General features: G+C 41.8%; 1 protein-coding gene across 2 annotated transcripts in view; it reads right to left on the reverse strand.

Annotated features, from left to right (window-relative positions):
• Positions 1 to 86: 86 nt before the first annotated feature.
• Positions 87 to 27,857, reverse strand: part of MLLT1 (MLLT1 super elongation complex subunit) — a 32,597-nt gene continuing 4,826 nt past the window's right edge. The window contains exons 3-12 of one of the 2 annotated variants that reach the window (XM_042794702.1): positions 26,372 to 26,454; positions 17,400 to 17,543; positions 15,654 to 15,779; positions 13,383 to 13,928; positions 9,578 to 9,674; positions 8,649 to 8,760; positions 7,265 to 7,364; positions 6,969 to 7,040; positions 5,074 to 5,145; positions 87 to 4,448 (exon numbers count right to left, since the gene is read on the reverse strand). In XM_042794702.1, coding sequence (XP_042650636.1) covers positions 4,320 to 4,448; positions 5,074 to 5,145; positions 6,969 to 7,040; positions 7,265 to 7,364; positions 8,649 to 8,760; positions 9,578 to 9,674; positions 13,383 to 13,928; positions 15,654 to 15,779; positions 17,400 to 17,543; positions 26,372 to 26,454 — 1,481 coding nt within the window. In that variant the 3' untranslated portion in view covers positions 87 to 4,319. The remainder of the gene's footprint in view (positions 4,449 to 5,073; positions 5,146 to 6,968; positions 7,041 to 7,264; positions 7,365 to 8,648; positions 8,761 to 9,577; positions 9,675 to 13,382; positions 13,929 to 15,653; positions 15,780 to 17,399; positions 17,544 to 26,371; positions 26,455 to 27,857) is intronic. The other variant, XM_042794703.1, reaches the window with a different exon arrangement.

Raw genomic sequence — 27,857 nt, forward strand, 5'->3', positions numbered from 1 at the left:
AAAACATTTTCAGGAAGGAGGCGCTTCAGGAAACCCTGGGTGCCAGCCATGGAGAAGCAATACAACAAACAAAAAAACCCTTAAAGTTTTACTTTTCCATCTTACTTTATTTCACTTTTTCTAGAAAATTCCTCCATAGTTCCACAAATTTAACAAAAAGTTTAAAATTCAGGACAAACAATCCTGTAACGTATTACAAACATGATTTTTTTTTTTTTTTTTTTTTTTTTTTTAATCTTGAAGTTAGTCTTGGGCCAGCTGAATTTCTTACAGCTGAGTGAAGAATTCATTTCCCAACACAACTTTTAAAATCCTCAAGTGACAAGGTATTTAATACCTCGGCTCTAGGCAGAAATACAATTAAAAATTATCTAGAAGTTGAAGTACTTACATTTTTTTTCTTTAGGAGTGCAAACTCATCTTGTCAGTTTTTGATGGCTATTTCCCCGCCCCCAGGGAAGCAACACCGATCGATTTTGCGTCTTTTTAGAAGTAACCCTGGTGCAGGGTGCGCACCGGTTGGTCTCCAGCGTCGCCACGAGCGCGGGCCGGGCACCTGGGCTGGGGGAGAGAAGCTTCGGCCGAGTGCACCGACCGCGCTCCGGTGCCTTCGCCGAGGTGAGCGCGGGAATCGGCGGAACCAGAGGGACGCGGGGGGGGGGGGGGGGGGGGGGGGGGGGCTCTGCTTGCAGAGGACGGGACAGGGCAAGCTCCGCGCGAGGGGAGGTGAAACCTCTCTCACCATCAAATACGGTCAAGAGCTGACAAAAACTGCTGCTGGATTGTTGCGTCAATCGCTTTGCTAGTTCTGATGCTACCACCGCACACAGCACGGGAAGAACTGGTGGCAAAAATCATTGCACTTCCATGTATTCAGCCTGACCACGGCACAGCCAGCCCCGTTACCTACGTGTCCAATATTCCTCAGCTGGCGTTTTGGGATCCAGCTCAGCCTTACTCTCTTTTTTTTTTTTTTTTTTTTTTTTTAATAGTAAATGTCAGTAATCAAAGCCTCAAGGCTTAATACGTACGCAGACCAAGACAACAGGTAAAATGCTCCTGACCCCTCTTTTGCCCTTTGATACGAAGGCCAAGGACAAAGGAAAAGCCGTGTCCTGATCTTACCTCCAACACGATTCAATTCAAAGCAACTCTGAAAGCCTCCAGACCGATCAGCACTTGTTCGTGCCTTCAGCAACACGACGAAGGACACTGCAAAGTAACAGAGTTCTGTCCATCTTCCTTGGAAAAACCATTATGGCTACAAGTCAATTTTGGAGATTTTTTTTTTTGTGTTTTTTTTTTCCTTTTTTTTTTTTTTGTTTTTTTTTTTAACAACGCAAGCTACTACACATCCTCGAAGACCTGAAGCAATGCTGACAGCAGCACTGCCACCTCCTTCCTATAGTACAATAATCCATCCATGCTCTCAAGAGTGACACAAGAACAAACACTTTATCCACAAATACCTGTACACGGCATGTTCAGAACAGCATTCAGCCAGCCTATAGAGAATCTACACAGGGAACTCGTTCATATGTAACTAGAAGGGGACACAAGATGAGGCCCAAATTTGACCATTCTTTGTTTGCAGAGTCATTCCTCCTGCGGTCCCCGACGCTACCACATACCCCAAAAAACAACAACTCTGTAGAACAACTAAGTACTTGCAAGAAACCTTTTAGTAACAAATCAGCATGTGCACACAATGGAAAAGAACTATTGCTGGGGGAACAATCCTAGTTCAGGTTTTTCAAGGAGATTATAAACAGTCTAAAAAAATCCATGTGTAAAATACTTCTTATAAAAACCAAACAAAATCCCTATCAACGCTCATTAGACATCACGAATAAAGTCAGTTCCAGGACGGGACGATGTCACAGCCGCGGGCGGGAGCCCCTGGGGAACTTCCAGCCGAGTTCAGGAACAGCCGCCCACGCGCTGGGCCTGGCCGGGGGCAGCGAGACCATCGGATCTTACGGGGAGAAGGGGGCAGGAGGGAAGCGGCCCCTCCGCTGCCCGGGCCTGGGGGGGGGGGGGAGGCAGAGGCCTGGGCGCTCCCCGGCTCAGGCTGGCGGCCCCCGCTGCGGGGACGGGGCCGCCCCTGCCAAGGCCAAGGCCAAGGCCAAGGCCACCCCTGCCAGGGGCCGCCCCGGAGCCCACGAGGAGCCCGGAGCTCACACGCGCCCACCCCGGCCCAGCGGCCAGGCCGCCACCGCCCGTGGGCTGCGCCCGCCGTCCGCGTCCCCGGCTGCCCGCCGAGAGGGAACGGCATCTCCTCCTCCTCCTCTTCCTCCTCTTCCTCCTCCTCCTCTTCCCACGGTCCTCCACCTCCGCGGCGTACGTCTGCGCACAGGGTTTCTATCCAGGCTTGGCATTGTCCATCAAGAAAGAAAACAGCTGAGATCACTGTCGTGACAGGGTTTGCACCTGGCATGAGCTTGATTTTTTTTTTATATACACACACACACACACACACACACACACAACACATGAAAGATGGTACAAAGACAAAAATTAACGGGAATCGGGTCAACATGACCCAACTCAAACAAGCTTATCATCATATTGCCACTTAAGTTGATTAGTTGCAACATTTCCATGATAAAGAAAGGGGTAAACCCAAAACAAGGGACTGCAATTTCATAATGAAGGGACAGCAAACCCTGGAGAGATGCCACCCCCCGGCTCCCACGCGGGGCTGTCGCAGGTCCACGAGGGTCCGCTCGTGAGCGGGGGGCTCCTCGGCACCGCTGCGCTCCTCCTCGCTGCCTGCAGCCCACTTAACATTTGGCAAAAGCTTACACACTGATTGGGAAAAAAAAAAAAAAAAAAAATGAACAATTCTTCCAAAGATAATAATAATAATAATAATAAAAAAAAAAAATACTGAAATCAGGGAACAGGAGTGTAATACAGTTTTGATGAAAGCTACAGGATTTTCCCCACACCCACCGAGACAACACGTGGAAGTCAATACTAGTTTAACTAGAAATATATGAAAGATTCTGCATTAGTGTTTACTGTTTCCTGCCATTTCTTGAACGGGCAGCGGGGCGGGAGAGGGAGGAGGAAACAAACCTGACCGCTTGGTTTTTTACATCAGTGTTTTCCAGGTGTGTCCAAAGATAAAATTCTCCCTTGTTTTGGTTTTCCCAAAGTACAGCCACTACTATAGGGGCCACTGTAGGAGATTCCTCTTTGAGAACATAGAACAAAACCAACCACGTATTTTGGCAAAGTTTTTAAACACTGACAAAATGAAAAGACAACAGGTGAGCCCCTTCCAGAGCACAAAATGCTTTGAAGATTGCTGTTCAGCTTTCATACACTCAAAATTGTCCACGAGAGGCATTTGAACAACCAAAGTCAAATCTTATTAAGCGCCCTTCCCCTGCCATAGCCATTAAAAAACAAAACAGAAAAACACACCCTTAAGATCATAAGACCCAACTAGGCCCTTCTTATACATACAGTACATACATATATATAATATATATATAAAATATACAGCTTACAGTTTTGTAGTCCTATTACAGTTAAAGCAGACTGAAAGGAGTGAGACTTTGTTTAGGAGCTCAGATCAACAAACAAGACATCTCAAAACCCCAGCGGGAGACAGCAGATTCTAGAGGCCTCTTCAAAGAGCACGAACTGTCCCTGCAGGAAGCTGAAGGTCCTGCGCGCGCAACGACGCCCTGGAGGAATCGGGAGCCAAATTACAGCAGTGCTCTGTCCCGAACCGCGAGTGATCAAAACTGGGATCTGTCCACTTTCCCCTGCAGACGACCAGCAGGACCCCTGGGCAGCCTCCTCTGTCATCAGGCTCTCGGCTGGCTTTGTAAAAGCCAATCGTACTTACACAGCAGGAACGCTTCTTCACAGAGCTGGAGGGAACGGGACGCGCTAGAGCTCTCTGCAGGCAGGCTTGGTCCCTAGATTTGGTGAAGAAAAACATCGTCCGCGCTTCTTCAGATCTCAGAGACACCTGAAAATGTGCTCTTAAAACACAGTTTCTTGAAGTAAAACCGAAAAAGGTCACGCTGTGCAGCTTAAGTGCAGCACATCTTTTGCTCTACTCGGGACCTGCGCCCGAGCGGACTTACGAAGCTAGGGAGGACAGACTCAGCAAGACGGGTGCTTGTTTGAAGCCTACAAGAAAGTGCAGCTGGCTGTGCATTCATAGAGCATGGCTGTTCTCTAAGGCAGTGCTTCGGGTGAATCAAGAGAGTAAGAAGGCCTAGTTCCATGGGTTCGTTTCCTGGTACCAATAAAGGGGATTTCTGGTTTCAAAAGCAGCCTGCTTCTAAGGCCAAGCGTCATGTCGCTACCGCTTCCAAGTAGCTCTGCAGCTTACGGACGGTCGTCTCATCCAAGGAGAAGAGGTCAAAGTCAAAGGTTGTGTTGGTAACATTAAAATGCCCGGTTTCCTCAATGAGATTTACAATCTGTACAGAAAGGAGACAAGCAAGGATGTATACAGAGACCCCCCTCAAGATTAAGTACAGCAGGAAGGCCCAGCGGGCACAGAGCAACCCATCCAGCCCTCTTCTGATCCCTTTACAACAGCCACAGAGGTGAGAACGTCTCGCAAAGATCTCTCCCAAAAAAAGCAAAACCACCTCCTGCGCGCCTGACTAGCTCGGTCTGGGAGGTGGTGTGGGGCACGTTTCTTTCCTTTCAAATTAATCTGAGAGCCCAGCTTTGGGGCCGCTACCGGGATGGCAGAGGAAAGATGCACAAACCACATTTCTGCATCTTTTCCAACAAAAACATTGCATGCACATCTGATTTTTGTTTTGGGTTGGTTTGTTGTGTTGTTTTTGTTGTTTGTTTGGTGGTTTTTGGTTTTGTTTGTTTTGTTTTTGTTTGTTTGTTTGGTGTTTTTGGGGTTTTTTTTGTGTTTTTTTTTTTTTTTTTCCCTGCCTCTCTTTGCTTGCAAAGTGAACCTGACCTTCTCACAAAGGACAGGCGAGTGAAAGGTCAAGCACCACAGGGGCCTGGCTGAGACCCTCGGACACAACGGTTACCAGAGCGCACCAGCTGGCCAGCACGCTGACAGATGATCTCTACCTGCTGCAGCACGTTGCGCTCTCGTAGTGCCATCAGTCTCCTGTGAAGCTCCACTAATTCATCAGTGTAGGCCTGTAAAGGAGGCACGAACAGAAACAGTGACACACGTGGCACGCTGGGACAGCTGCCAAAGTGACTTTCCTAGTGAGGATCAGAGGAACTTGAAGCCTTTCAGACACGTTCCTATTCCCAATTTTTCCCCTGCATTTTCACTACCTCCTCCATCCTTATCCAGTACTGGGAGACTAACGACTTCACATAAACACGGATGCTCTGAAGGCCATCAGCAAGACTAGTTAATGACACCATTAAACAAAACACCTGTAACCAGCTTTAAGATGGGGTCAAAATCTTTGAGCTTAGGGGACCTCGCCAAGGTGAAGTTCACCTTGGCGAACTGCAGTGAGATTTCTTCATCAACGGGGTTGTGCTAATGAACTACTCACTACCTGAAAACACCTGCGCCAGTGACCGACACCCCAGCAATCTGCTGAACAATGATTTGTGTTTAGGTAAGGAAAAATTCTTTGGGTGCACTGTAACCCCAAGGTAGTTTTACACATGCTGCAATGGGAAATGCAGGATGGTTTACAAGCTCAGCATGTTAACTGTTCCTATATAAGGGTGGTTTGGGGTTTGGTTTTTTTTTTTAATGTTACTTTTTTGTTGGTGGTAGTGTTATTGTGTTTTTTAATTTAGGCAGACAACAAGGCAAGTTTCTGTTGGCACACTATTGCTCACAGGGGATAGATTCTTAATCTCTAAAGCTGTCCCAGAGTTGTTTGCATCTGCATCAGCAAAACTGAACTCATTTAGGTAATTGTACCAAGGCAAAAAAAAACCAAAACAGAACAAAATAAAAACCTCCCCCCTCCCAAATTTGTGTAATATATCCCTCCCCAGCACATTCATACAGAGAAAAGCATTTTTCCCAAAACACCCAAACAGTACTGAATGCTACACTTGCCGGGAGGACCTCGTGTCTTTATTAAAACCTCATATCACCGGAAAAGCTGATGGCATTTCAGGCACTCTCTTCGGTGGGTCTCAAGAGTGTCCCCTCCTATCTGTATTATGTAGACTAATAAACGATACTATTACCTACAAACCTTGTCCCAGATAAACCACCTCAGCTACGGTTAACAGTGGAAGATTTTGTAGCTAGCAGGAGACTCAGGTGGAAGTATCTCCAAGATCACATTTACACCTAACATTAAGAGATTAACCTGTGCTGTACTCTCCTGTTGAAAAAGTGTTAACACACAAGTGAGAGCTACAGACTGATTCTCCGATCACTGGAAGGACCTCAACGATTAGACTAAGGAAAAGTTTTAAGCTCCCATTTGATTGAATTCTTCATGGGGAAAAAAAAAAAAAAAAATCACAGTAGAAGAACTTTCTGGACAAGCCGGGGTTTGGCTACTTGCTTGCGAGTTACGGTGCTTTAGGAGCACATAACACTGCTCTGCTTTCCCTGGAGGCAAGAAAGAAGGGAATTTCATAGAACAAAGGTTTCAACCAAACCAGCAAAGCAGAGCATCAAACAATCTTTAACTTGTAAGATCAAAGACAGAGGAAAACTGCCTTTTAATGAAGAGGCACTCGCCACTGCAGTAGCAGCCAGATCACTGGTTCAGACCAAGGGCAAACAAATAAAACAATTTTAACATTTTGCATATGGAAATGACCTGGGGGTCCATCTATTTAATATACACCATTTCTGCAGTGTCACTCTCCAAAGTCTGTCCTTTCAACATCTGTTTTTCATTGTACTCAAGCTTTTAACCTGCTGAGACAGAACAATGTGAACAGGCTAGGCTGATTCAAGTTGTTTTCTACACAGAAATGCTCGTGAGGATCCAACGGTTCTATAATATGCAAAACCTCAAACATACCTTGTCATATGTTCCCTTCTTCAGGATCTTCTCTGGCTTATTACAAGACTCTGGGCTTTTTCGTCCCGACGCCTGAGGGTAAAAGACATCAACTTTAGGTCCCAAAATAAATTCAGACAACACAGTGGTTTAATGGCTTGGATGCCCAGCACTGAACAGAGACAAATTACCTGTCTGATGAAGACAGTGAAATAGGGACAGTTTGGTACAAGTCAGAACTTACACCATGGGCTGAACACAACGCAGGAACCAAGAGTGTAGAAAGCAGCACTGTATGGGCGTGAGGGATGCAATACCTTATTATTTGCTGGGGGCAGTTTCTGACCAGGAGGTGGCTCTCGACTTGGCAGGCAGGAATCTGCACTGTTATCACTGTCACTGTCACTAAGGCTCAGTCTGAAAAACAAGCAGCAGAGAATTAGCATCACCAGGTAACAGGAAATTTACTTAGCTGTCAGCTGAACCACAGAGTCAAGTGAAATTCTCTTCTTTAATATAGACTACTAAATCGTCCGGAAGAAACGGTCGGTCTAATTTCCAAGAACCCCTTCTTTCCCAGCCAATGCCACCTTTGCCATCTTCCATTCCCAGGGCAGGCAGAGTAAGGAGTTTTAGTTTACACACTGCAGCTAGCAGTTCAACTCTTTCATACACAAGCCCCCTTAGAACAGTTGAGTCAAGTACCACCTAATTTTCACAAACAGTAACTGTTCATTTTGGGGATTCACTCAAAGATCACCGAGTCCCTGCATGAGAGGCTTTCCAACATCTCCACTGAGAACAGGCAAAAAACCTGCATTTGGTGTTTCTGTTGGGACCTTTGAGATTTCCTATTTATCTTCATTCTTCTTGTGGCCCTACGGATGTATTGTAGTAGGCATCCTCCTTTCCATGAGCTTGGAAAACTGTGTATTACCTTTCCCCTAAAGGTCTAAAAAACATCCTTCAAAGTCTCTCTGTTCCTGTTGATAATGACAGAGTGCAACAACAGATTTTCTGTTTGCTTGGTTTTGGTGAACACAAGCATCATTTGAAATCTGCAGCTGCTATCTGGACCAAGCATTTGGTTTCAAATATTCAGCCTGAGACTCCAGGGTTTGGCTACAGCAGCATTTCCTGAGGGGAGAAGGATGAAATTCAACCATTTCCATTGACTAAAGCAGGAAACAGCTGTTAACCAAGTCCCATAGGAGTCAAGTAACCAGCTGTCAGCACCAACTATCGGCAAAGACTAAAACTTCTCCGTTTTGTATCAGTCCTGTGCAGTAAGAAGAGCACACATGCCGACAGCCTCTAAAACACTTCTCTAATCTCTGCAGATCAAAGGTGTCACACACCATTCAGCTCAGCAGAGATCAGAAGATGACAATTAGGTGACTATTTTAAGGGGCTCAGTCACTAACACCTGCAAACTCAACACAGACCGCTTCCCAGTGGCTTTCCCTTTGAGCTCCAGTGTTCTCTCCTCATCCAATTCTGTTCTCACCCTGCTGTTTACATCGACTGTGTCCCCACGCCATGCTAAGTACTCCACACATCTGCCCTTTCCTCCTCTCACACCTTCCTCGCGTGCACAGCCCCATCACTTTTGATTCCTCCCTCTGAATGGAGGGCACGCAAAAATACCAAACACGGAGGGTGAAGAGACAACAAACATCTTTCTTCCTGATTTGTTACCACCTGGAATCCCGGCTGACTGGGTTTGCTTTGACTGCTGCCTCTTCTCCAGAGGAGCTGTCATCATCATCTGACTCCTCTGACTGCAGATCTTCCACCATGGAGCGCAGCGGGCCTGGGATCAGAGGGGAGAAAGCAGTTCAACACTCAGACACGTGCAGCAGAGCTCCATCCGAGCTGTCTGACCTAAACTGGGTTAGTTGTTATTAAGATGCATCAAGATTTGTCAATAAGATGTCACTGGTCTGTTCATGTTGCACAAAGATATTGCTAAAAGACACAGCATTCCAGTCTCAAAACTAAAGCGGAGTTGATAAACTTTACAACTGCCATAAAGCCACCCAAGCTTCCCCCCAAATCCTCCTACTCTCCTGAAATGAAGACAAAAGGATACGTTTTTCACGTGTTTGGGGACTATTTTAAATGTCACCCAAGAGACAGTATTTGTAGCAACACAGCATTTGCTAACATTAGAACGTTTACGATTGCCACCGTGTATATCTTTGGATTATCAATGGAGGAATCCAAAAAAGAAGCTATACTATGCACCGGCAAAGTGACGAATGTCACATTTATAATTTTTAATAGAACATATATGAGGACTAGAGCAGAAATATTCAGGTGACACTACAGATCAAGCAGCAGTAAACACATTCATAAACCGAGGCAGAAACTAAAGTCAACAGGGAAAGAACCAAATCCAGAGATACCTTCCTCATAAATTAATTGCCAGAACAAGAAAAATACTTGTTCATGATTACGCTGTAACATCATTGCCTTTTCTTGCTGAAGCATCACGGCTTCGACACATGGTTGCATACAAGAAACCACATTACTCTTATATAAGGTGCTGGGAAAATGGATCTAATTCTCATGCGCCTTTTGAAATTATGGAAGGAAGATTTTAACAAATTTCATTTCTTGCAACACACCTTGACTGTGGTTCTGAGATGGCTCGAAATCAGAGTCAGAGCTGGAGTCGGAGCTGGAACTGGAGTTGGAAGGGCTGGACTGGACAGACTTAACCCCCCATAAAAGGGAAAAAAAAAGAAAAAGAATCTTAACCTTTCTAATCCAGAAAACCAGCACAAAGCACAGTGAGACGGAAGCATCTGAGCACTCTGTAACATCATACATCACTGAATGCAGTTCTTGGAATTACAGAAAATATGCAAAATGCAAGGTGAATAAAAACAACATCGACGAAAACTCTGGCACGCTGTAGCTCAGCACTCCTGGGCAGCAGCAGCAGCTGCTCCCACCAAAACTCTTCACGCTACTAGTGTCCAACAGTCTCAAGCGATGAAATCGAGCATTCGAAAAATGTCAAAGTGAAAAACCCTTTATTTTGAAATGTGAAAGATGACTAGCATACAACCTAGAACAATTATCAAAGCACTCTTAAAAAGCGTATTTATTGTAACCTGCCAACATTCCCTCTGAACACCTCATACTGATCATTAAACACGGAAAAGATGCCTATCCTTCCCAGCTTACCTGACTCCAAAATTAGCTCTAATTTATTACTATACCCTCAAAACAGTTGCTTCTACACCAATTTGAGCAAGCCACTGTACTGTTTCTAGTTCACTGTGAAAACATAACAGAAACCAGCTAAACTCTAGTGAAACCAACTCCACTGACTGTCAGTATTCAGCAGAAATGCCAGAAGCACACTATGCAGTAAGGATGAATAAAAAAATATAGTGAACTACTGCTAATAACAGCATCCAGAAACAACGTTTTAGTGCTACATATGTTTTTAACATAAAACCAGATACTGTACAGCAATCCCATGTTTTAGCTTAAAGGACCACGGGGTGGCAGTGAAGGCTAAATCAACCATTTCCTCCCTAATAGCAGCAGTGACTATTACAATAACCTTAAAGGGGTTTTTGTTACTCTGAGAATCATTAAACTAGATCCTACTATGTACTGTAATATTATCTTGACTTTTTTAAAGTAATTCCCTGGAAATTTAGCATTTCGATTCCATTGCATCATTCCTGGGAATCCATCTATTACTTCCACTACCAAATCTTGATGCTACAAAAAAATCTCACAGTCTCAATGATCAATAAACTTTATTACAGAAACTGTTAATACTACAAAAACGTTGTAAACGGGTAGAAAGATGCAAATCAGCAGCTTTGGGCATTAATAAGTGAAAGCGACGGCAGGACTTTCACCTCAACCATCCTTCCCTATAATTTATCGCCCAAGTATTGTTAAGAGTTTCATTTATTCAACTGTAAGAAGGTAAAGTGTCAGAAAGGGGTATTAGAACCCTTCTGAATTATTCAGTAGCAAAGAAGCATAATTTAACAATCCCAATAACTAATATACTGGCACACTGCCGCAGCCCTATTTGTTTCATGAAATTACAACATGAAAGTAAAGAGCAATATTTTCAAGATAAGGGAGCACAGCTCTTAGCCTTACCCTCAGACTCCATCCTAACACCCTTCATTCCTGATAATCCAGCAAGTGTTCCCTTAAAATTACTTAATAGGACCTAAGGAGAGCAAGTTGGAAGATGTGCAGACCCCCGTCTCTCCCTTTGCCATTAACCCTATCAGCTATTTCAACCATGCAGGAGGTTCAGGAGGCATCCAGCTGGACATGCTCTGCATGCTCAGGCTGCAGTTACTGTCACTGTGATATGACAAAAGCACATGCCGACAATGGAAAAAAGCAATCCTGCCCTCACATCTCAGCCTCTCCCTTTTGTCAGCACTAGCATTTAGGCAGCCAAGCATGAGGCCAGTTCAGGGAACTGGGCTTGATGGGGGGAAGAAAAAAAAAAATAAGAAAGGGAAGGAGAAGAAAAAAAAAAGAAAAGAAAAAAAAAGGACAACTAACTTTCAGCAGAAGCTGAAATGGAAGGAGAAAACCCTCTGGCCCATTGCAAAGTCACACGAGCTCTCGTGCCAGCAGCACAAATGAGAGCAAGACTGTTCCTTTCAACAGCAGCCTGCAAAGATGTCAACCCAAAGCAGTCGTGGAGTTGCAGCCTCAGAGCATGTTGCACAATACATTGGCTGCAGCAGCAAAGCTGATTTAAGAGTTTCCGGGCCTGGGTCCACTTCCAGCTGCTCATTCACTTTAGTGATGTGGCTTACCACACAGACCCACAAACAGCTGTACCAGTACAAACGATGGAGTGGCAAACTGCAGCTCTGGGAGCAAAAATAACCCCCCAGGGTGGAAAAGGAACTCAAACAGCCTTCTCTGCCGATGCCAATGCATTATGCAGTTGTACCCGTAAGCTTCAAGTTCCACGGAAACCTAAGCTGATCTGACTGGCAGCTGCCACAGTTCCCCCTCCATCACACTGAGTATTCCTACCCTCCTTCTGGGCTAGCACTCAAATACCTCTGTCAAGCATCCAAAAGACACAAGAGCTGGTGCAAGAGAGGACACAGAAGCATAGAAAGCTTGGTGGGGGCAGGACAGGACTGCAGCAGACTCTGTGGACCCACAACCACAGTTTGTGGTTTCATGGAACATTCTAAACAGCACTATCGGCTTACAGCTGCACGGCGAGTCCCAAGCGGATGGATGACACCTAAGAAATAACAAAGCACAAGACACTTGGGACTTAACAGAGATCAGCAGCGCACAGAAGCTCGCAGCCAGGGCCGGGTATCTGGTACAGAGATGACGGGCTTGCTCTGCACGGAGGCACTTCAGGTGTAAGGCTAAACGTGGAGAGGAGCTGCCTCTTTTTAGTGCACAAGCTACACCTTTAATCAATCTGGAAATAAAATCTTTGCAGTGTAACTGGAATTAACACTTCCCCGACAACCTCTCCTACTGGGAATCCTTTGCAAAAAAAAAAAATCCTTTCTGAAATAAACACATCGATACTCACTGTATCATGATGCTGATTAAATCGTAATATGAATTGTTCCTAGAAGATTTGTTCTAGTCAAACAAATCTTTCTAAAAGCAGTAAAAATCCATATGACATTATCCTGTGAATCCTAAGTTAGAAGATATATGGACTCTCTATTGCAAATACAAAATATACAAGCAAAATGTAGCAAGAGTTTGGATTTAACTTGTGTCTTACTCTTTTTTTTTTTGGCCTTCTTTTGGAAAATGATTTTTAGAAGACAGAGGATGAGGTATGTTCTTAGTTGTAAAAAGGAAAAAATATTTAGCTTTTAAAAAACAGTAGCACAATAACATAATTTGTTTTATGTTTTACAACACTACTTATTTAGGTTTAGTGGCATGTGGTTGTATTTTGGCTTTAGCGAACAGCACATTACTTACAGGCTAAGGTTTTTTATTTATATTTTAATACTTTTTTTTTTTTCAGAAACAAAACTAAAATTATTTCCTCCTTTTCTGAATTAAGACCATGTTCAAAAAACATTATGTTATCGTAAGCAGGTAAAAAGTGCACAGACGTCTACTATTCTCTAGCTCTATAAATGTCACTGCAAGGGACGAACGAGAGACCATAACCTTAAACTCTGACTTTTAGATAACTCCGCCTGCAGATAAATCTAAATAGAACTGCATATCTGAAACAGGAGGCAAACCAGGTAGCAGGAACGATTAATACTGATAGGATTTTCAAAGAGTTGTATTTAAGATACAACCCAGCCTAAGCATTTGCCAATCTGGTTCTCTATCTTGTCTGAGGGGTATTTTTGAAGATCTTTTTCATGCAGGGAATTAAACAGCATGCTTAGAAATTCAGGTGAAGGACAAATCCCTACTCACCTCTGACTTGAAAGAAGTTTCATCCTCTGAATTCGACTCCTCCATTTCCACCGGCTTTTTGATCTCCTTGGCCTCACTCTCAGATTTTACCTTTTCCACTTTGGCATTCATCTTCTCCTTGGTTTGTTTCTTCTCTGGATATGAGGAAGACGAGGTTCTGGGAGATGTCCCTAGGATATTCTTTACCCCTTTGGAGCTACTCTTTTTTTGTTTTTTGGCACTAGGCTTTGGTGACTCCACATTCGAGGGCCTCTTGCTGGAAGACTTTAACTCCGGCTGTGGCCCACCCTTTGGAGAAGTGTTCTCCAGTTTGGTCTCCTTCACGGCCAATTTTGGTTCCTTGAAAGCAGCTTTTGGAGGTGCCTTCTCCTCCTTAGGCAGTTTGTTCTCAGTTGGTTTTCTGGAGGAGTCCTTCAAAGGCTTGTTTTGTTCTCTTTCAAGGTCTTTGGAGGAGTTTTTGCTCTCAGAGTCTTTTCTTGGCCTCTCTCTGTGTTCCTTGGTTACTTTGTGTGGCTTGGATGCCTTGCTACTTTCCTTGTTTGCATCCTAAAATTCAGCAACAAAACCACACAAGCTAGGTATGAAATGGAAGCTCTGCACAGAATTATAAAACAAGTTCTCATAAATCACATTGTAGCATTTGTTTCACATAGATACCCACCCACAGATGCCTAATGTACTTATCTACCTCTGAAGTAAACATCTAGATTTCCTTAAAGCTGATGTACAGAAAGCGATAGTAGGCACTTAAACATTTACATTAGGACAGGATGAAACATATTTCACAAATGCCTGTTCCTTTCCATGATCTATAAAAGGAGGTCTATAGCTCTGCAGGGTTAATATCTAAAGCCAGCGAAGAGGAAACTCACTCTAGCTGTGTTACACAAAGTTATAATTCATATCACATTTTAGGGGGGGGAAAAAAAAAAAAAAGCAACCAAAGAGATTTTTTTAAAGGTTAAATCACATCCATGGCAAATGCATGTTATATTTGCAGCCTAGCACCCGACTCACCATATCAAGCACACCAACTTGACAAAAATACTGAATGTCCCCACAATCATAAGAGAGCCAAAGTCTCTGATATCAGCAGGCACTTTATCACCTTTAGTAAGTGCTTTAAGACACCAAACATTAGGACCCTGCCCATCCTAAGAGTGAGGTACACATGAAGGCAAAGGAGTACTTCCCTCTGCAAATTATATGTGAACTCAAAACACTTAAGTGGGTCTTACAGGGAGAAACTGGAGTATGGACTGGACATGCTGAGATGCAAACACACATGAACCTCTGAGGGCAACCTGGAAGAAGAGAAGCAGGAGACTACTGTCTCTAGTTACTGGCAATTTTCACCAGAGCTTGTGTCAGAGCCCTTTAATATTTTCTTCTGTCTTCTGCATTTTCTAATGCTTAATTCCTGACCAGAATTAAATCAGCCACTAACAGTTAAGCCATCTTTATTCTGTCTCATGACATCAACATCAGAAAGCATGACTGAAGTACCAGAAGTGTTTAGAGCCCTGAAGAAAATGGGTATCAGAATTGAATTACACTATAAAATTAATTGCTGTTAATAATTGTGATTGCTCAGGCTGACAAAGTGTACGTAATCTGCTTCAAAACACATTTCTTGTGGATTGTTTCTCCTATGTAGAATTATACAAAAATAGCTTCATCACTTAAGTGGAAAAAGAGAAAAAACTTAAGGCTCTTCTGAAGTCTCAAGACTGGGTACTGTTGGACACAAACATCAAATCTTGAAATCACTAGTTTGACTAAGTGCAGCATATTTTATATTCTTTACACCACTACCCTAAGCAGTCCTAATGACAGAGGAAGTGCTGACTCTCTACTCAGCCTCGCTGCTAAGAGATGCAAGGACTTAAAGTACAGCTTTACATGACAGACAGTTAAAGATCCACGTAATTCATCCTCAGCATCAAGGATACAAGTCAGAACAATCAGAGAGGACTTCATTTAACTTTTATCTGCCATAGCAGATCAGGAGGAGGATACAGTTCACCAGAAATTCCCAGTCTTGGACATTTTATTTTCTGTTTAAAACTCCCTGGGAGAGAAGTCTGGCAAATCATAAAAAGGTCTCCTGAATTACGGTAAGTTTCAGACCATTAGCTAGTGAAATACCAAGTACAAGGAAGAAGGTTGCAGAATTAGAAGTAGCCAGAAGCAGCTGCTAAACAGGCTCTTAGTACCAAGTCCTGAAAGTCGCCTTCACCTCAGGATGACACAAAAGCATGCTTCACTGACCTTCGACCCATGGGATGGTTTGGTCTTCTTAGGATCAGAGAAGGCAGAGAGTGGTATCGTGGGTAACATAGGATAATCAGGACTTGGCCTTGAAACAGTTTCTGCTCCTTCTGGCATTACCATTACCTAGTAATAAAGAGAAAAAAAAAAATTACATATATAGTGGCATGGATTATTAAAACACGATTATGTTAAGTCACTTGCTCAATTAACACACTATTATTCATGTTTTGAATGTTTTTTCCCCTGCTTAAAGGCCATTAAAAGATATTGGCTAGGTAATGCTCAGTTTCAAGACAACTCCTCAAATACAGAACATTAAAACCACAAAAAAAAAAAAAAAGGCAATGTGCAATATCAAGTATCTTTCCCAAAGGGAACGCCAATATTCCGAGCACAAGCAGGCAATAAAGCTCTGGACAAGAACCGTGTGTTCTGCTGCAAATGCTCTTATCCTGCAAAAGGGTAGCAAGATAAATCTGCAAGGAATGAGCAAGACTTCAATTTAAGAGAAGCTGAATTCACTCATTCAGGAAAAAAAAAAAGAAAATGTAGGCCTTGGGTCTCTCCCTTGACAAGCACCAAGCTCCATGAAACACCTTCCTGCTTACCTCCCCTCTATTCTGTCAGAATAATCCTGACGAAAATTTCCACTAGATGAACAGCATCAAAAGTGATTCACAGATGAAACACCTCAATACATAAGGAATATAATAATTATGAAAATCCTAGAAAGCAAATAATGTTCTAGCCATCCCACAGCTGAAAGAAACACCTTCCTCTTTGTGCCCAATACAGAAAAACACTGGCACATCAAGGAAAATCTGGACCGATCAGCTTGGAATACTTGCCACTCCCAAGATTACTATCAACAAACTTCCCCATAACTTTTTTACTTTTTCAGGCTAGAAACATGTTTTTTTCAGAAGAAAATTTTACCAGGAATTAAGACCATCTTGAATAAAGTCCTTGAACAGAACATAATTATATATTACTATATATGGGGGTGTCTCAAAATACAGACATAACAACCTCCGTCTGGTTAAAAACTTCATGCATTTTGTGGCTTTTACTGATTTGCCTAGATCTTGTAGTTATTTGAGGATCATTTCTTTAGTCTATCACTGCATATTACTTTCCCAGAAGAGTTCATCCACTGTAGCAACCCATATCTTATTGTGTCTTCAAGAGTATATCTCTTGTTTTCCTCCCACAACCATTTTCAGCCTATATGCTAACATTTTTCCTCGGGTTTTTTTATTATCTAAGCTATAAACAGCCGACTTCAGATTTAGAGGACATTTATTGACCAGGAAGCACCAAGTACTAAGCCTTCCAGTGGCAAAGACGAGTAAGGAATAGACTGGAAGCCTCTCCCTTCTCTTAAGCTTTTCTATACTGAAACAACTCATGACACTAAGAAGGTCACAGACAACTAACAGCCTGACGGACCGCATGCAACATCCACAGAAGATCTCAATTTCCAGAGGGGTTTTACTGCTTTGATATTAATGGTCACATTTAAATTGAAAATGAAGTGCCACCAATCACACTAGCAATGGTTTAGTTCTGCTTCAAGTGCTGCAGTCATACAACCAGGAGTAAAAATTGGCTGGGTCATCCTCTAGATGAACGCAGAAAACCGCAGCGTGTTGGGCTGCAGCTACAAAGAAACCCCAGAGCAAAACGAGATCACTCCACATTTTAGCAGAACCTCTTAAAATCTCCAATCCCTTTGGCACTTACCCCTCCAGCCCTAATGAGCTTGCGTCTGAATTCCTTGGTGGGGTTGTTGAAAGTCAGTTTCTCACAACGAAGGTGGTTCACAGGTGGATTTCCCTCCAAATTTAAGAACAGGTCATATGTGAAACAAACCTTTTTCGGCTCCTCCTAAAAACAAAAAAGACTTTGGGAAAACGGAAGAAGTTTGGCAAGCACACTAAGTCAGAGGATTCAAACAGTCACTCCTGAAAATCCCAAATAAATCACTGAGAAATTGTCGCATTCATAGTTTTTCATCATGAGATCAGAGAGCTAGAAATTGAACTATTTTTGCCTAAAGTGCCTGAAGTTAACATACTGTTCATCAGGAACTCAGGCATGGCTTTTCACTGCAAAAGCAACGCACAGAAGAAGGATACCGACTGACAATTGTCTGTTTAAAGATGTTCAAGTCTTCCTAAGAAAGCAGACTCACAGGCTTTAGCCACTATACTGTTTTCACTGAAATTCAGATCCTATCTCCTTTGGGAAGCAACTGAACTGTAAGTATCAATATTAAGAAAAGAATAATCCTTTATTTAGAGAAGGAACAACTTCTGAACTCACAGGATCTCCGCGGGTACCGAGAAAAGATTAAATGCAATGGTAAAAGGATGACTCGTTTTGTAAAATCCTTTTCAATATGCATATTGCAGGGGCTGAATGGGAAAATATTCTAGGCTTTTGAACTTTCCAAGGGCACTTTCACTGAAGAAATCCAGGGTTTGTATGCATGTTGGGGATCATCTGCGCCTCACTGGTTTTGTTCCACTTGCTGCAAAAGCACAGCAAACACTCTGCATTTGCAGTACAGAATGGAAGAAATCTCTTCCTTTTTTTCCTCCCCCCCCCCTCCCCTAAATTTGCAAATATTGCACACTACTTGTGTATTACAAATATTGATACGACATTTCCTGGTATTATCTTATATTCTGCATTTCAAGATGAAAACTCAAAATGTGGCAAACGAGACTCTCCGGCAAACCACAGAGCCTTACAGTACATTCAGTATTTACATGAATGCATCCCACATGCCTCATTCAATGCGCAACATCAAGCAGCTGCACAGCAGTCCTTTCCACAATTCATATCCAGCAGCTTGATTTCCTGGTGTAGTTGCATTGTTGTATGGGAACAGACGCCGCAGGCTTCTAGCCCAAGCCATTAGATTTGCTGAAAATAGGTTGAAGCATCAAACGGCTTCAGACCACACTGATTCCTGCTGTTTGCTTGGTGGATACTAACGTCACCAAAGAAGCCATTTCTTGTACAAACTATACCTCTAATAATAGCGTGGTAACCACACCGGGTTTACATTAAAATCAGGACTGTAAGCTCACCTGGGAACCAAGGTCTTGGGTCCTAACTCCCTAAATGCAAACGGGGGAAGGCAGACATCTAAGCAGACACATACAATAGAATTGTCTCCCATTACCAAGCAAGAACATGCTACCAGCACAAGGGTCTTCAGGTACTCTCTTGGAAAAGTCCTGAAGAATCAACACACACTTGAAAGGGTTCGGTGTCTACTAAAACAGATGAACGGTACAAAGAATAAAAGTACTTGCAAAATACACTGCACTGTCATTTTCCTTTTTTGCTACAATCGTTGTCATTAACTGAATCGTTAGTGAGCTCTGCATGTGTGTGCTTACGCTGGAGTTAAAACAGCAGCTGTAGAGGGTCCCTCAAAGTCTAATAAACATAAATGAAGGATGAATAGAAATCCAAATGTGGCCTAAAAATTGTTTCTAAAATGCTGTTCCTAGTGAACAACATAGAATAAATTGATCTTGAATATATTAGCAAAAGTAGGCTTTAGTCAAAAGCTGGTATGCCATCACATTTATCAGAGCTCTGCTTTGTCATTTGCCTGTTTGCTTTCAGAGCCGGAGAGGGGCAGCAGATTCATTTCCCTTTTATCTTATGTATTCTGTTTTTTATATAGACTCAAAAGCATCAGAGAATCTCCTAAATAGTTGACGAGCTTCCACTTCTTGTAAAATTAAAGACAGTTTTTCAATGTGATTTTTCTCCAACTCTGAGATCACAGCCACCCTGGGAACCGAGTGCTAGCCAAGTACCATGATCATTAAAATATCCTTTGTATCGCCTCAGGCCATCAGAAGCCCCCCACCCAAGCAAATAGTGAAAATTACAGCACTCTTAAAAGAACGAGTACAAAAGTCTCAAAGCAAAAAGCTGCAAATAAACATTCTTTCCTTTACTGCCTTCACTGACAGCTAATGATTACAGCTCAAGACACTCCAAAGCTTAACCCATCCGGTCCTCCCTAAAAGGTTCTTCCCTTCAAACAACCACCGGGGGCAGGGAGAGGGGGGCAAGGAAAAAAAAAGAAAACCAAGGAATATCTCTCTCAATTGACCTGGGCCTACACATCCTCTAACTTTAAATGGAAAACCCCACTGAATCCACAGTGCCACACTTGAAGCCTTTCGAAATAACATGTTGGGAGCTACGTATCCTGCTGCTTGGAGCTGCAACAGAGTGTAGGTGCTTTTTCACCCTATCAACTTAGGTCCAGGAAGTCAGTTTTCATACTGCAACACCACATTACTTAACTCCTGCTTGAGTAGCAACTATATATGCAAGCCAAGCTTTACTCTTAGATGACTCCACCTTCTAATATTCAATCCCTGATGTCAACAAGTAAAACTGAAAAGGGGAGAGACTTACTTTCTGTGGATATTCTGTTACTTTCTGAGACCATAAGCTTTTCTAATGGGCCTTACTTCCAAGAAAAGCTTTAGAAAGGATGGATCACATCCATTTCTAACTGGTAAATATTGCAGTTATTCGGATTAAAATTCAGTGGTCAGTTTGGACTTGAAATGGTTAACCTGGTATGGGATCTCTCAGCAAGCCACATTAGAACCTCGGTTTATATCTGCACTTTGAATCTCATGATGCCAGAGAAGTAAACTAGAAAGAAGTGTGTACCACAAAGCAAGGGCCAGGCTTTTATTTGCAGCCGCTGTAAATTCCCCTCCATGCAGTGAATCCCCCTAACTCCACCTCCAACCTCCAATGCTGAGTACATTACGCTTTATTTTTACTGTTTTCCAGCTTCCTGTCTGCACCGACTGCCACTGCACTGCTACAAACACTAAAGTTGCTTTCTTTTTCTTCTGAGTTCTAAAGTAATGGGTTAAAGTTCTTTTGGCACTTTTCGTAAGAGAAGGAATTTTTCAAAGTCTTTTGTTAAAATTTCCTTGTCCTGTTTTTAAGGCAGGGTGTGCCCTTTGCCACTTAAATCAAAAGAATTTCACTGGTAGCGTGCACATAAAGCTCATAAATCACTTTTAGAAAGCCATAAAACAAAATTATCTACAAAAATCTAGCACACCAAGGAAGCAGACTCGTGGTTATTCAATAACTATAACATTTAACACTACTTCCCTTTTGCCAAAGATCCAGCCTGACAGAGTCATTTATCCGTAACCGGTCCATAACGTCTGTATAAATGAAACCCCCTTTCCAGGCTCGTACAACCCGTTTGACTAGTCTTCCACCCGCTTGAAGGCAGGACATTTAAAAGTGAATAGCCCAATATTCATTTTTTGAAGCAAGAAGCCTTATGTTACACTCTGCTAACAAGTCCATGAAATACCCTTATCTCTTTTGAGATTCTACAGGGTTAAGTAAAATAACAGAGATCAGCATTTTAGAACTCTCCCCCATCAGAAGCCTATTACTTTGAGCACTGAGTATATTTTCCTAATTTTCTAAGACAAGCATTTAATAATCTACTAGCTCTTATGCTGGCACAGCTAGCAGAGCTGCTACATTCGACAAGGCTTCCCTGCCAGGCACTGAAATCTATTCAGCATATGGAGATGCCTATCGATGTCCCACACTGAATGGCTACTGAAACACACACAGCCCAAATTTTCCTGTTTTGGCCAGGAAAACAGTCTGCTCAAATAGAAGAATGGGTAAACTGATAATACGTATTCACTTATGACAGAAAAAGGTAAAAAAGATTCACCACTCAGCAGCAGCACAAAAGAAGGTGCTGCAAATTTGGTAAGTAAGATGATACAGAACAGACCTAAAAAATGTGAGCAGCAAATGCTTCCTCTCAAAAGCTAGACAAAATGACAAGTTTTACTCCCCCTTCCACAACTTTCAGCAATACTGAATAAATACTAACAGGTTAAATCTACTTCGTTCCTCAAACCTGTGCAGATCCTGCCCCAATAACACAGCAATTTGTTACGTAAAATCCAGTGTCTCATGCAAACACGGGCTCTTCAGCAACCTTCCTCAGAAGTATTTCACAAGCCAATACCTTCCTGATGGCACAGTCCTGACACATAGTTCTAACTGATCTCTAGTTTCACCTACCCTGCCCTATGTACAGCGTCTCCACTGTGTTCCTAATCTGAAACACAAATAATTTTCCCCTTCTCCAATACTTTTTCTATGTATTTTATGTATCACACCTATAAATATTGCAGAAAAGGCAAAATATGCATGTTTTTATTTTGAACCTAACAGAAAAAAAATCAAACTGATTTCTCTGCTTTCTCCACTTATCTCCCTTTTCACTACTAGAAAAATGCCCAAGTTACATGTATCCATTATGTAAATACTGGAAGCCTTTTATCTCTAGCACTGAAATTGGGAGGTAGTATCTTTAAAGAGACTTCAATACAACATCTTATCCATGTTGCATTAATATCATCTGCTGTACATCTGAATAGCATGAAAGTATACTAGACCTTTAGCTTCTGTGTGTGTGTGGGGGGGTGATCTAATTTGATTAGGATGCAGAAATGTAATGGGATGAATACCAAAGTCATACCTGTATTACAGCCTCCAGATTACAACATATGCCGCTATAAGAGATGGATTTGGAGACAACGAGGCCAGGAAAAAAAAGTCTCAAGACTGTTGAAATTGAGTGGGGGAAAGGGAAGGGGAAGAGCAGTAGAAAAACAGCAACACATTTATTGTACCCAGTTTGTATTGATCCAAGCACCAGAAGCCACTAACTGCAGCCCACATTATAAGAAGAAACACAAAGGATTTCAAAACAAAAATAGCATACTAACATTTTCAGTCCAACAGTCCCAAATGATCCATTATCATTAGTCAACTGTGCTTTCAAAAGCTTTCTCGTTCAACCTACTGAGACCCTGCCATTTGTTTTTCAGGTTCAGTTACAGAGGCAAAGGCTCTAGCTGGGCACCAATATCAAATGAGACTGCAAGTCCTGTGCCCTGTATAGACCACTGCAACCCTCTAGAAAGCTCGGATATACAAACCACCCAGGTCACAGCAATATTCAAAATATATATTCTGTAATTCAAGTGACAAGACTGAGAAAGCACCTACTTATTGAGGAACTGACCTACAGCACAGGAAGGACAAACACATGTCGACAAGCCGTAACTATGTTCACAGAGGGTAAGAACAGGCTCTTGCACCTTTTTTAATACTCTGCTGACACTTCCCTGTCTGACAGAGGCACCAAAAGCTTCAGTGGCGCCAAGAGCACCGACTCTCCTACTCCAAATGGACAACAATAACCAAAAAAAAAAAAAGAGTACTCCAACACAAAGGGTTAATGGGCAGTTTTATGCAAAGTTGCCTAAACAAAAATCCCTGATGTAGTTCTTTAAAACCATTCTTAGTAAAACTGTTCCTTAGCACTGAACAGACCCATGTTTCTTTAGCCAAAGCAAAGAGTACACTGGCTCTGACAACCACTATTTATCATCCTAGTAACAAATTAGAACAGGGAAAGGAAACAGCTAAGAAAGGAGGCTTCAACTGTGGAAAAAAAAATTTCAGCCAACCATGGCAAAGATCAACCTCCACAGATTAGTTCACTCCCTCTTTAAATCCTTTCTCTTCTCACCTTTATAAAGCTAAACATGCATCCATAAACAAATCACAAAGCTTTTGCAACTCGTTTCAACTGAGAGGACACACATCAACAAAAATGTGCTAGAATGTAGGGAACATATGGCCAGAAAGACCCACCCAAATCCTCCTCCCCAGTCACCCACCAAACAGTGTTTTCTACCCAATCCCAGAATCAATCCCTAACATCTACCTGAAAAGAGTTATTCAAGGATGAGTCCCAAATGCTGTCATCAATTCAGGCAAATTCAGAACAGTATACGCTCTACACACAACAGCTGATCCCCACCAGTGTCAACAGGTTTACAGAGATCGGAGTGAACATATGGTCTCAAAGTAGTAAAGACTTATTTATTTGGTGCTTTAATGTCATATTCTTTAATGCAGAAGAAAATAGGCTGTATTCTAAAGACTTTGCCATTTCTCCTCCTCCTCTTTTCCAATCTCTTTCACTTCCACTATATCCCAGTCTTTGCTTATCTTTTGTCTTTCTACTTCTATCACTGCAGAAGTATTTACCTCTTACATTTCCTTCAGCTCCACTTACTGAAAATCATCATAGCTCTTAATATTTCACAATGGCATTATCACCGGGCAATATCTTCACATGATCAGGCAGCTTCTAAGCTTCCAGCCATCCATCATAAGTACTATGCTTAACTTCCAAATGTGTAGAGAATATAACATTTGCTGACATAAGAACAGAAAAATTACTTTGAAGCAGTAAAAGCAAATTTCAAACAACTTCAGTATAGCTCACTTATTTCAAGCTCATGGTTGAACCTGGGAATGTGTCTCTGTTCAAGTTATGTGCTGGAAGACAGAAGCTATCACGTTTTCCCTCAAACTCCAGTTGCCCCAGTTTAATAACGGGAGGTGCTGTCTGAAACCCTTTAATTAGTCAATTTGTCAATCAGCTTAAAAGTGGAAAAGAACTTCTCCAGAACGCATGCATCTAAAAAACAGGGCAAAGGTGAGTATTATGAAGATTTGTAGTTTTGAAAAATAAGTCTGCAACTAAACCTGTTCTCCTATTTATTTTTCACGTTTCTGAAGACCGAAATGTCAAAACCAGACCGCCTTCTCCTGAATTAACTGCTACATCCATTGTTTCCACTAAGAACAGAGACCACCTATTTCCCTTATTTATAAAAGCCACCCTATCCCTAATGTTGGAAAGAGCAACTACGCAGTCACGTGTTTATACAAACAATGAGAAGTGATGACCCTGGCGGGCATGAAATCAAGTTATATTCAGAAAAGCTCCCAGTTCCACATTCTGCGAAGAGCACACGAATATAAGGGACAGAGAGAAAGAAAGCATAGGAATGTAGATGACAGATAATGCAAACAAGTGCACCTACAAAAAAATACAGGAGAGGCAGAAATGAGAGAGAAGGATCTGGGGACTTGTGAAAGACAAAGCCATCAGAGACCTGCAGGGGAAAGGCAAGTGTGAGAAAAGACTGGGTGAAGAAAGGAGGGAAAAATGAAAGGGAAGAGTAGAAACAAAACATAGTTCACCCACCACAGTCATGCGAGATTCATCTTACAAGAAATCAGCTCGGAGAATTCACATTTTTTGGTCAGGAATGTAAAAGTAGATTTTGAATCTGAATTAAGCCAACATACAGTGCAGATGAAGAGTTTCCTGATTTCCATTCAAAACCTCAGAAAAGCCACTAGAAGTCAAACTACTTTTAAGCTTTTGAGGTTTTTTTTTTGGTTGGGTTTTTTGTTTTTTTTTTTTTTTTTTATTCAAGTCATAGTTTTCAGTGTTTGCCAAAAAAGCTGCTTGTATCAACAGCTTTCATCCCCTGCTCTCTAACTGCCATTTCTCTTCACATCCTTTTGGCTTACCCCACCCACCCAAAAGAAAGTTGCGGGCAAAAGGTTCCCAGGTTTAAAAGACAAGTCTTCTTGTGGTTCAGTCGCATTATTTGGCTTATCACTCAGACTCATAAAGTGGGCCAAGAGCAATGCGATAGACCAAAACACAAACTAAAACGTTATTTATTCATAAAATGACACCGTCAGGAGAGTATCCTGTGCTAGATGGGGGCGAGAAGGAAATCGTAGACAGATACATTCGTGGGAGGTACAATGGAAGGGATGCTGGGAAGCTAAATAGAATTAGGTTGTTACATGTGGTCTGCTGTCAACAAAACCTGGAGTAATGGCTTGTGCGTGGAGGGTTGAGGGGGGTGGGAGCATACATTATAGTGATGTGGCTTAAGGGTCAAATTTTTAGTTTATCTAGGTTCCCTCTTAGGGATAATAAAGAGAACGTTATTTTTTTTTATTTAAAGTAGTAATCAAACCCAGAAAGATTCAGTATTCATGTTTAACAAAATTGAGTTAATATGAACTTAAGTGCCCAAATCCCTATTTTCATAACCTTCTTCAAGTCGTGTAGCATGTGACCTCTGTGGCAAGACTTAAAGCAAGTAATAAATTCCAAATTTTAACTTCCATACACTTGTTGGCAATGGATCTTAAGATTTAAAACACTCAGTGTTTTCTTTTTGGAAGAGTACTGAATCAGAACAACAATATTTTTAACATAGCTATAAATACTTGTCCTATATATGCAAATGTTTGTCTTGGGCCTACACAAATTTTATACCTGTACAGTTAATTTCATAAGATTGCAAAAAAAAAAAAAAAAAAAAAAAGATTTTTTTAATATAGTCATTCAACAGAGTATTTACAAATGTTTATAAAAATCTGTGGTTTATGTTTATTTACTTCCCCACCTGCATAAAATATTTTAAGCTGCTTTAGTATTATCCATGCTAGAAAAGCTTGCTACAAGTGGTACAATCTGTTCAGAACCTCTAGGCCCATCACCCTGTCCTGATATTACCTTTCTATACTATTCCATTTCTGCCAAAAGCTTTCTTTTGAAGTTTGGCAGGAGCTTCCAACTCCCAGTTAAATTCTATTTATTAGACTAATAAAAAACACACACATAAAACAGTCACATAATTTAGAGTCTTTCTGTCAGGCAGTTTCAGGCTCTGGCATAGCTCAAAACAATTAGAAGACCAGAAATCAGATTCTACCTTATTTTTGAAGTGCACTTCAATGGGCATAATGAAGCCTGCGTAGCCAGACTCCTCCACTTTGTAAGGGGGTTCCTTGCATACTGAAAAGAGAATAGACAAATGTTAACTTTGAATATAATGCAACTTAATCTAAGCCAAAAAGCAGTGGCAAGATGAGAAATGGGCCTCTGACAACTCAGGACACATTTAAAACATTGACCTCTGTGGAAAAAAAAACAAAAAACAAAAAACCACCCAAACAAAATAAGATGGTGGTCACAGGCTTAGTTAAGAACATGAAAATCTGTTCTTAGCTCCTCCCATGGAAAGGAAACATAAAACACTCCATGCCGGAGTCTCCATGAGATTCTCCCCCCCCCTTTTGCAGTGAGATACAATTACATTTCTGTGCTGTTCCACAACAATGTAAACTGCCAGTTAAAGCTGTCTTGCAAAAAAACGGTGTAGACCTAAAAGGTGGGAATTGGAACTGTACGGAAAGGTAAAAATTACTTTGCTGCCTATAATTATTAATCAAAACACTGTATGACGCAAGCAGATGATTCTTTTTTCCTTTAAATGCTCTCCTGCAATACTCAATTTTCATAATTACGTAACGGCCATACTGCAAGCTGCTTCACTCAAATGTCCTAACAAACCTGAAGGGCAGGTAAGCACTGCTATTTATTTTACATACAAGGAAACGGAGAAAGGTTAAACCATTTGGCCCTAAGGTCACAGTTCTGCTTACTGCAGAAACATCGATTACAAAAGTTAATCACTTCTAAAATTAGTCCGCGTGCTTCCTGCCTCAGTTCCCCCTATCCCCCTATCCGTCGTGTCTTCATGCTACTGAAGCCTTCCTCTCATCTACCACTGCATTTCAGTATAGTGATAGCCAACTCAAAGGATTCTAAGATCATTTATTTGGCCATGACATAGCTACACGTAACAGCTGCCAGAAGAAACATGAGACCAACACACATATTCTCCCTTTCAGGAACCGGACGCACTTGCATATAATTTATGCACTACAATATATGTAAATATATGTGTAAATAAAGACAATTAAGTAATTAGAGGAATTCAGTGCAAATCTTTACTTTCTCTAAAGAATTCCAAGTAATTAATACGATTAAGAAGCAGTACCTCAAACCTAAAAAGCACGCAAGTTATTTTCCTTTAATGTAGATATATCATCCCCAGCTCCAAGCACTTCTACCATCATTAAGGTGCTAGAAAGCGGTACTCAAAATTCAACTGTGAAAAAAGAGCATATCTAAAAATAATAAAAATCTCTAGACTTGCTTTAACTTGAATTTCATGTAAGAACCCTATCATTTAGGGGGAAAAAACCCAAAACCAAAGAATGGTGCCAATATGGCAGCAGGAAGCTTAAGACTATCTGCCAAGCAGCCTTTGTTCCTTTGCCACTCTATTTTAACAAATTAAAATTACTACACAAGCAATCTGCTAGCAGCACAAGCCTACCTTCACCAGTAGA

Source organism: Tyto alba, unplaced genomic scaffold (assembly GCF_018691265.1).
Source record: "Tyto alba isolate M040663 unplaced genomic scaffold, T.alba_DEE_v4.0 Super-Scaffold_20000042, whole genome shotgun sequence".
Classification (NCBI taxonomy): domain Eukaryota; kingdom Metazoa; phylum Chordata; class Aves; order Strigiformes; family Tytonidae; genus Tyto; species Tyto alba.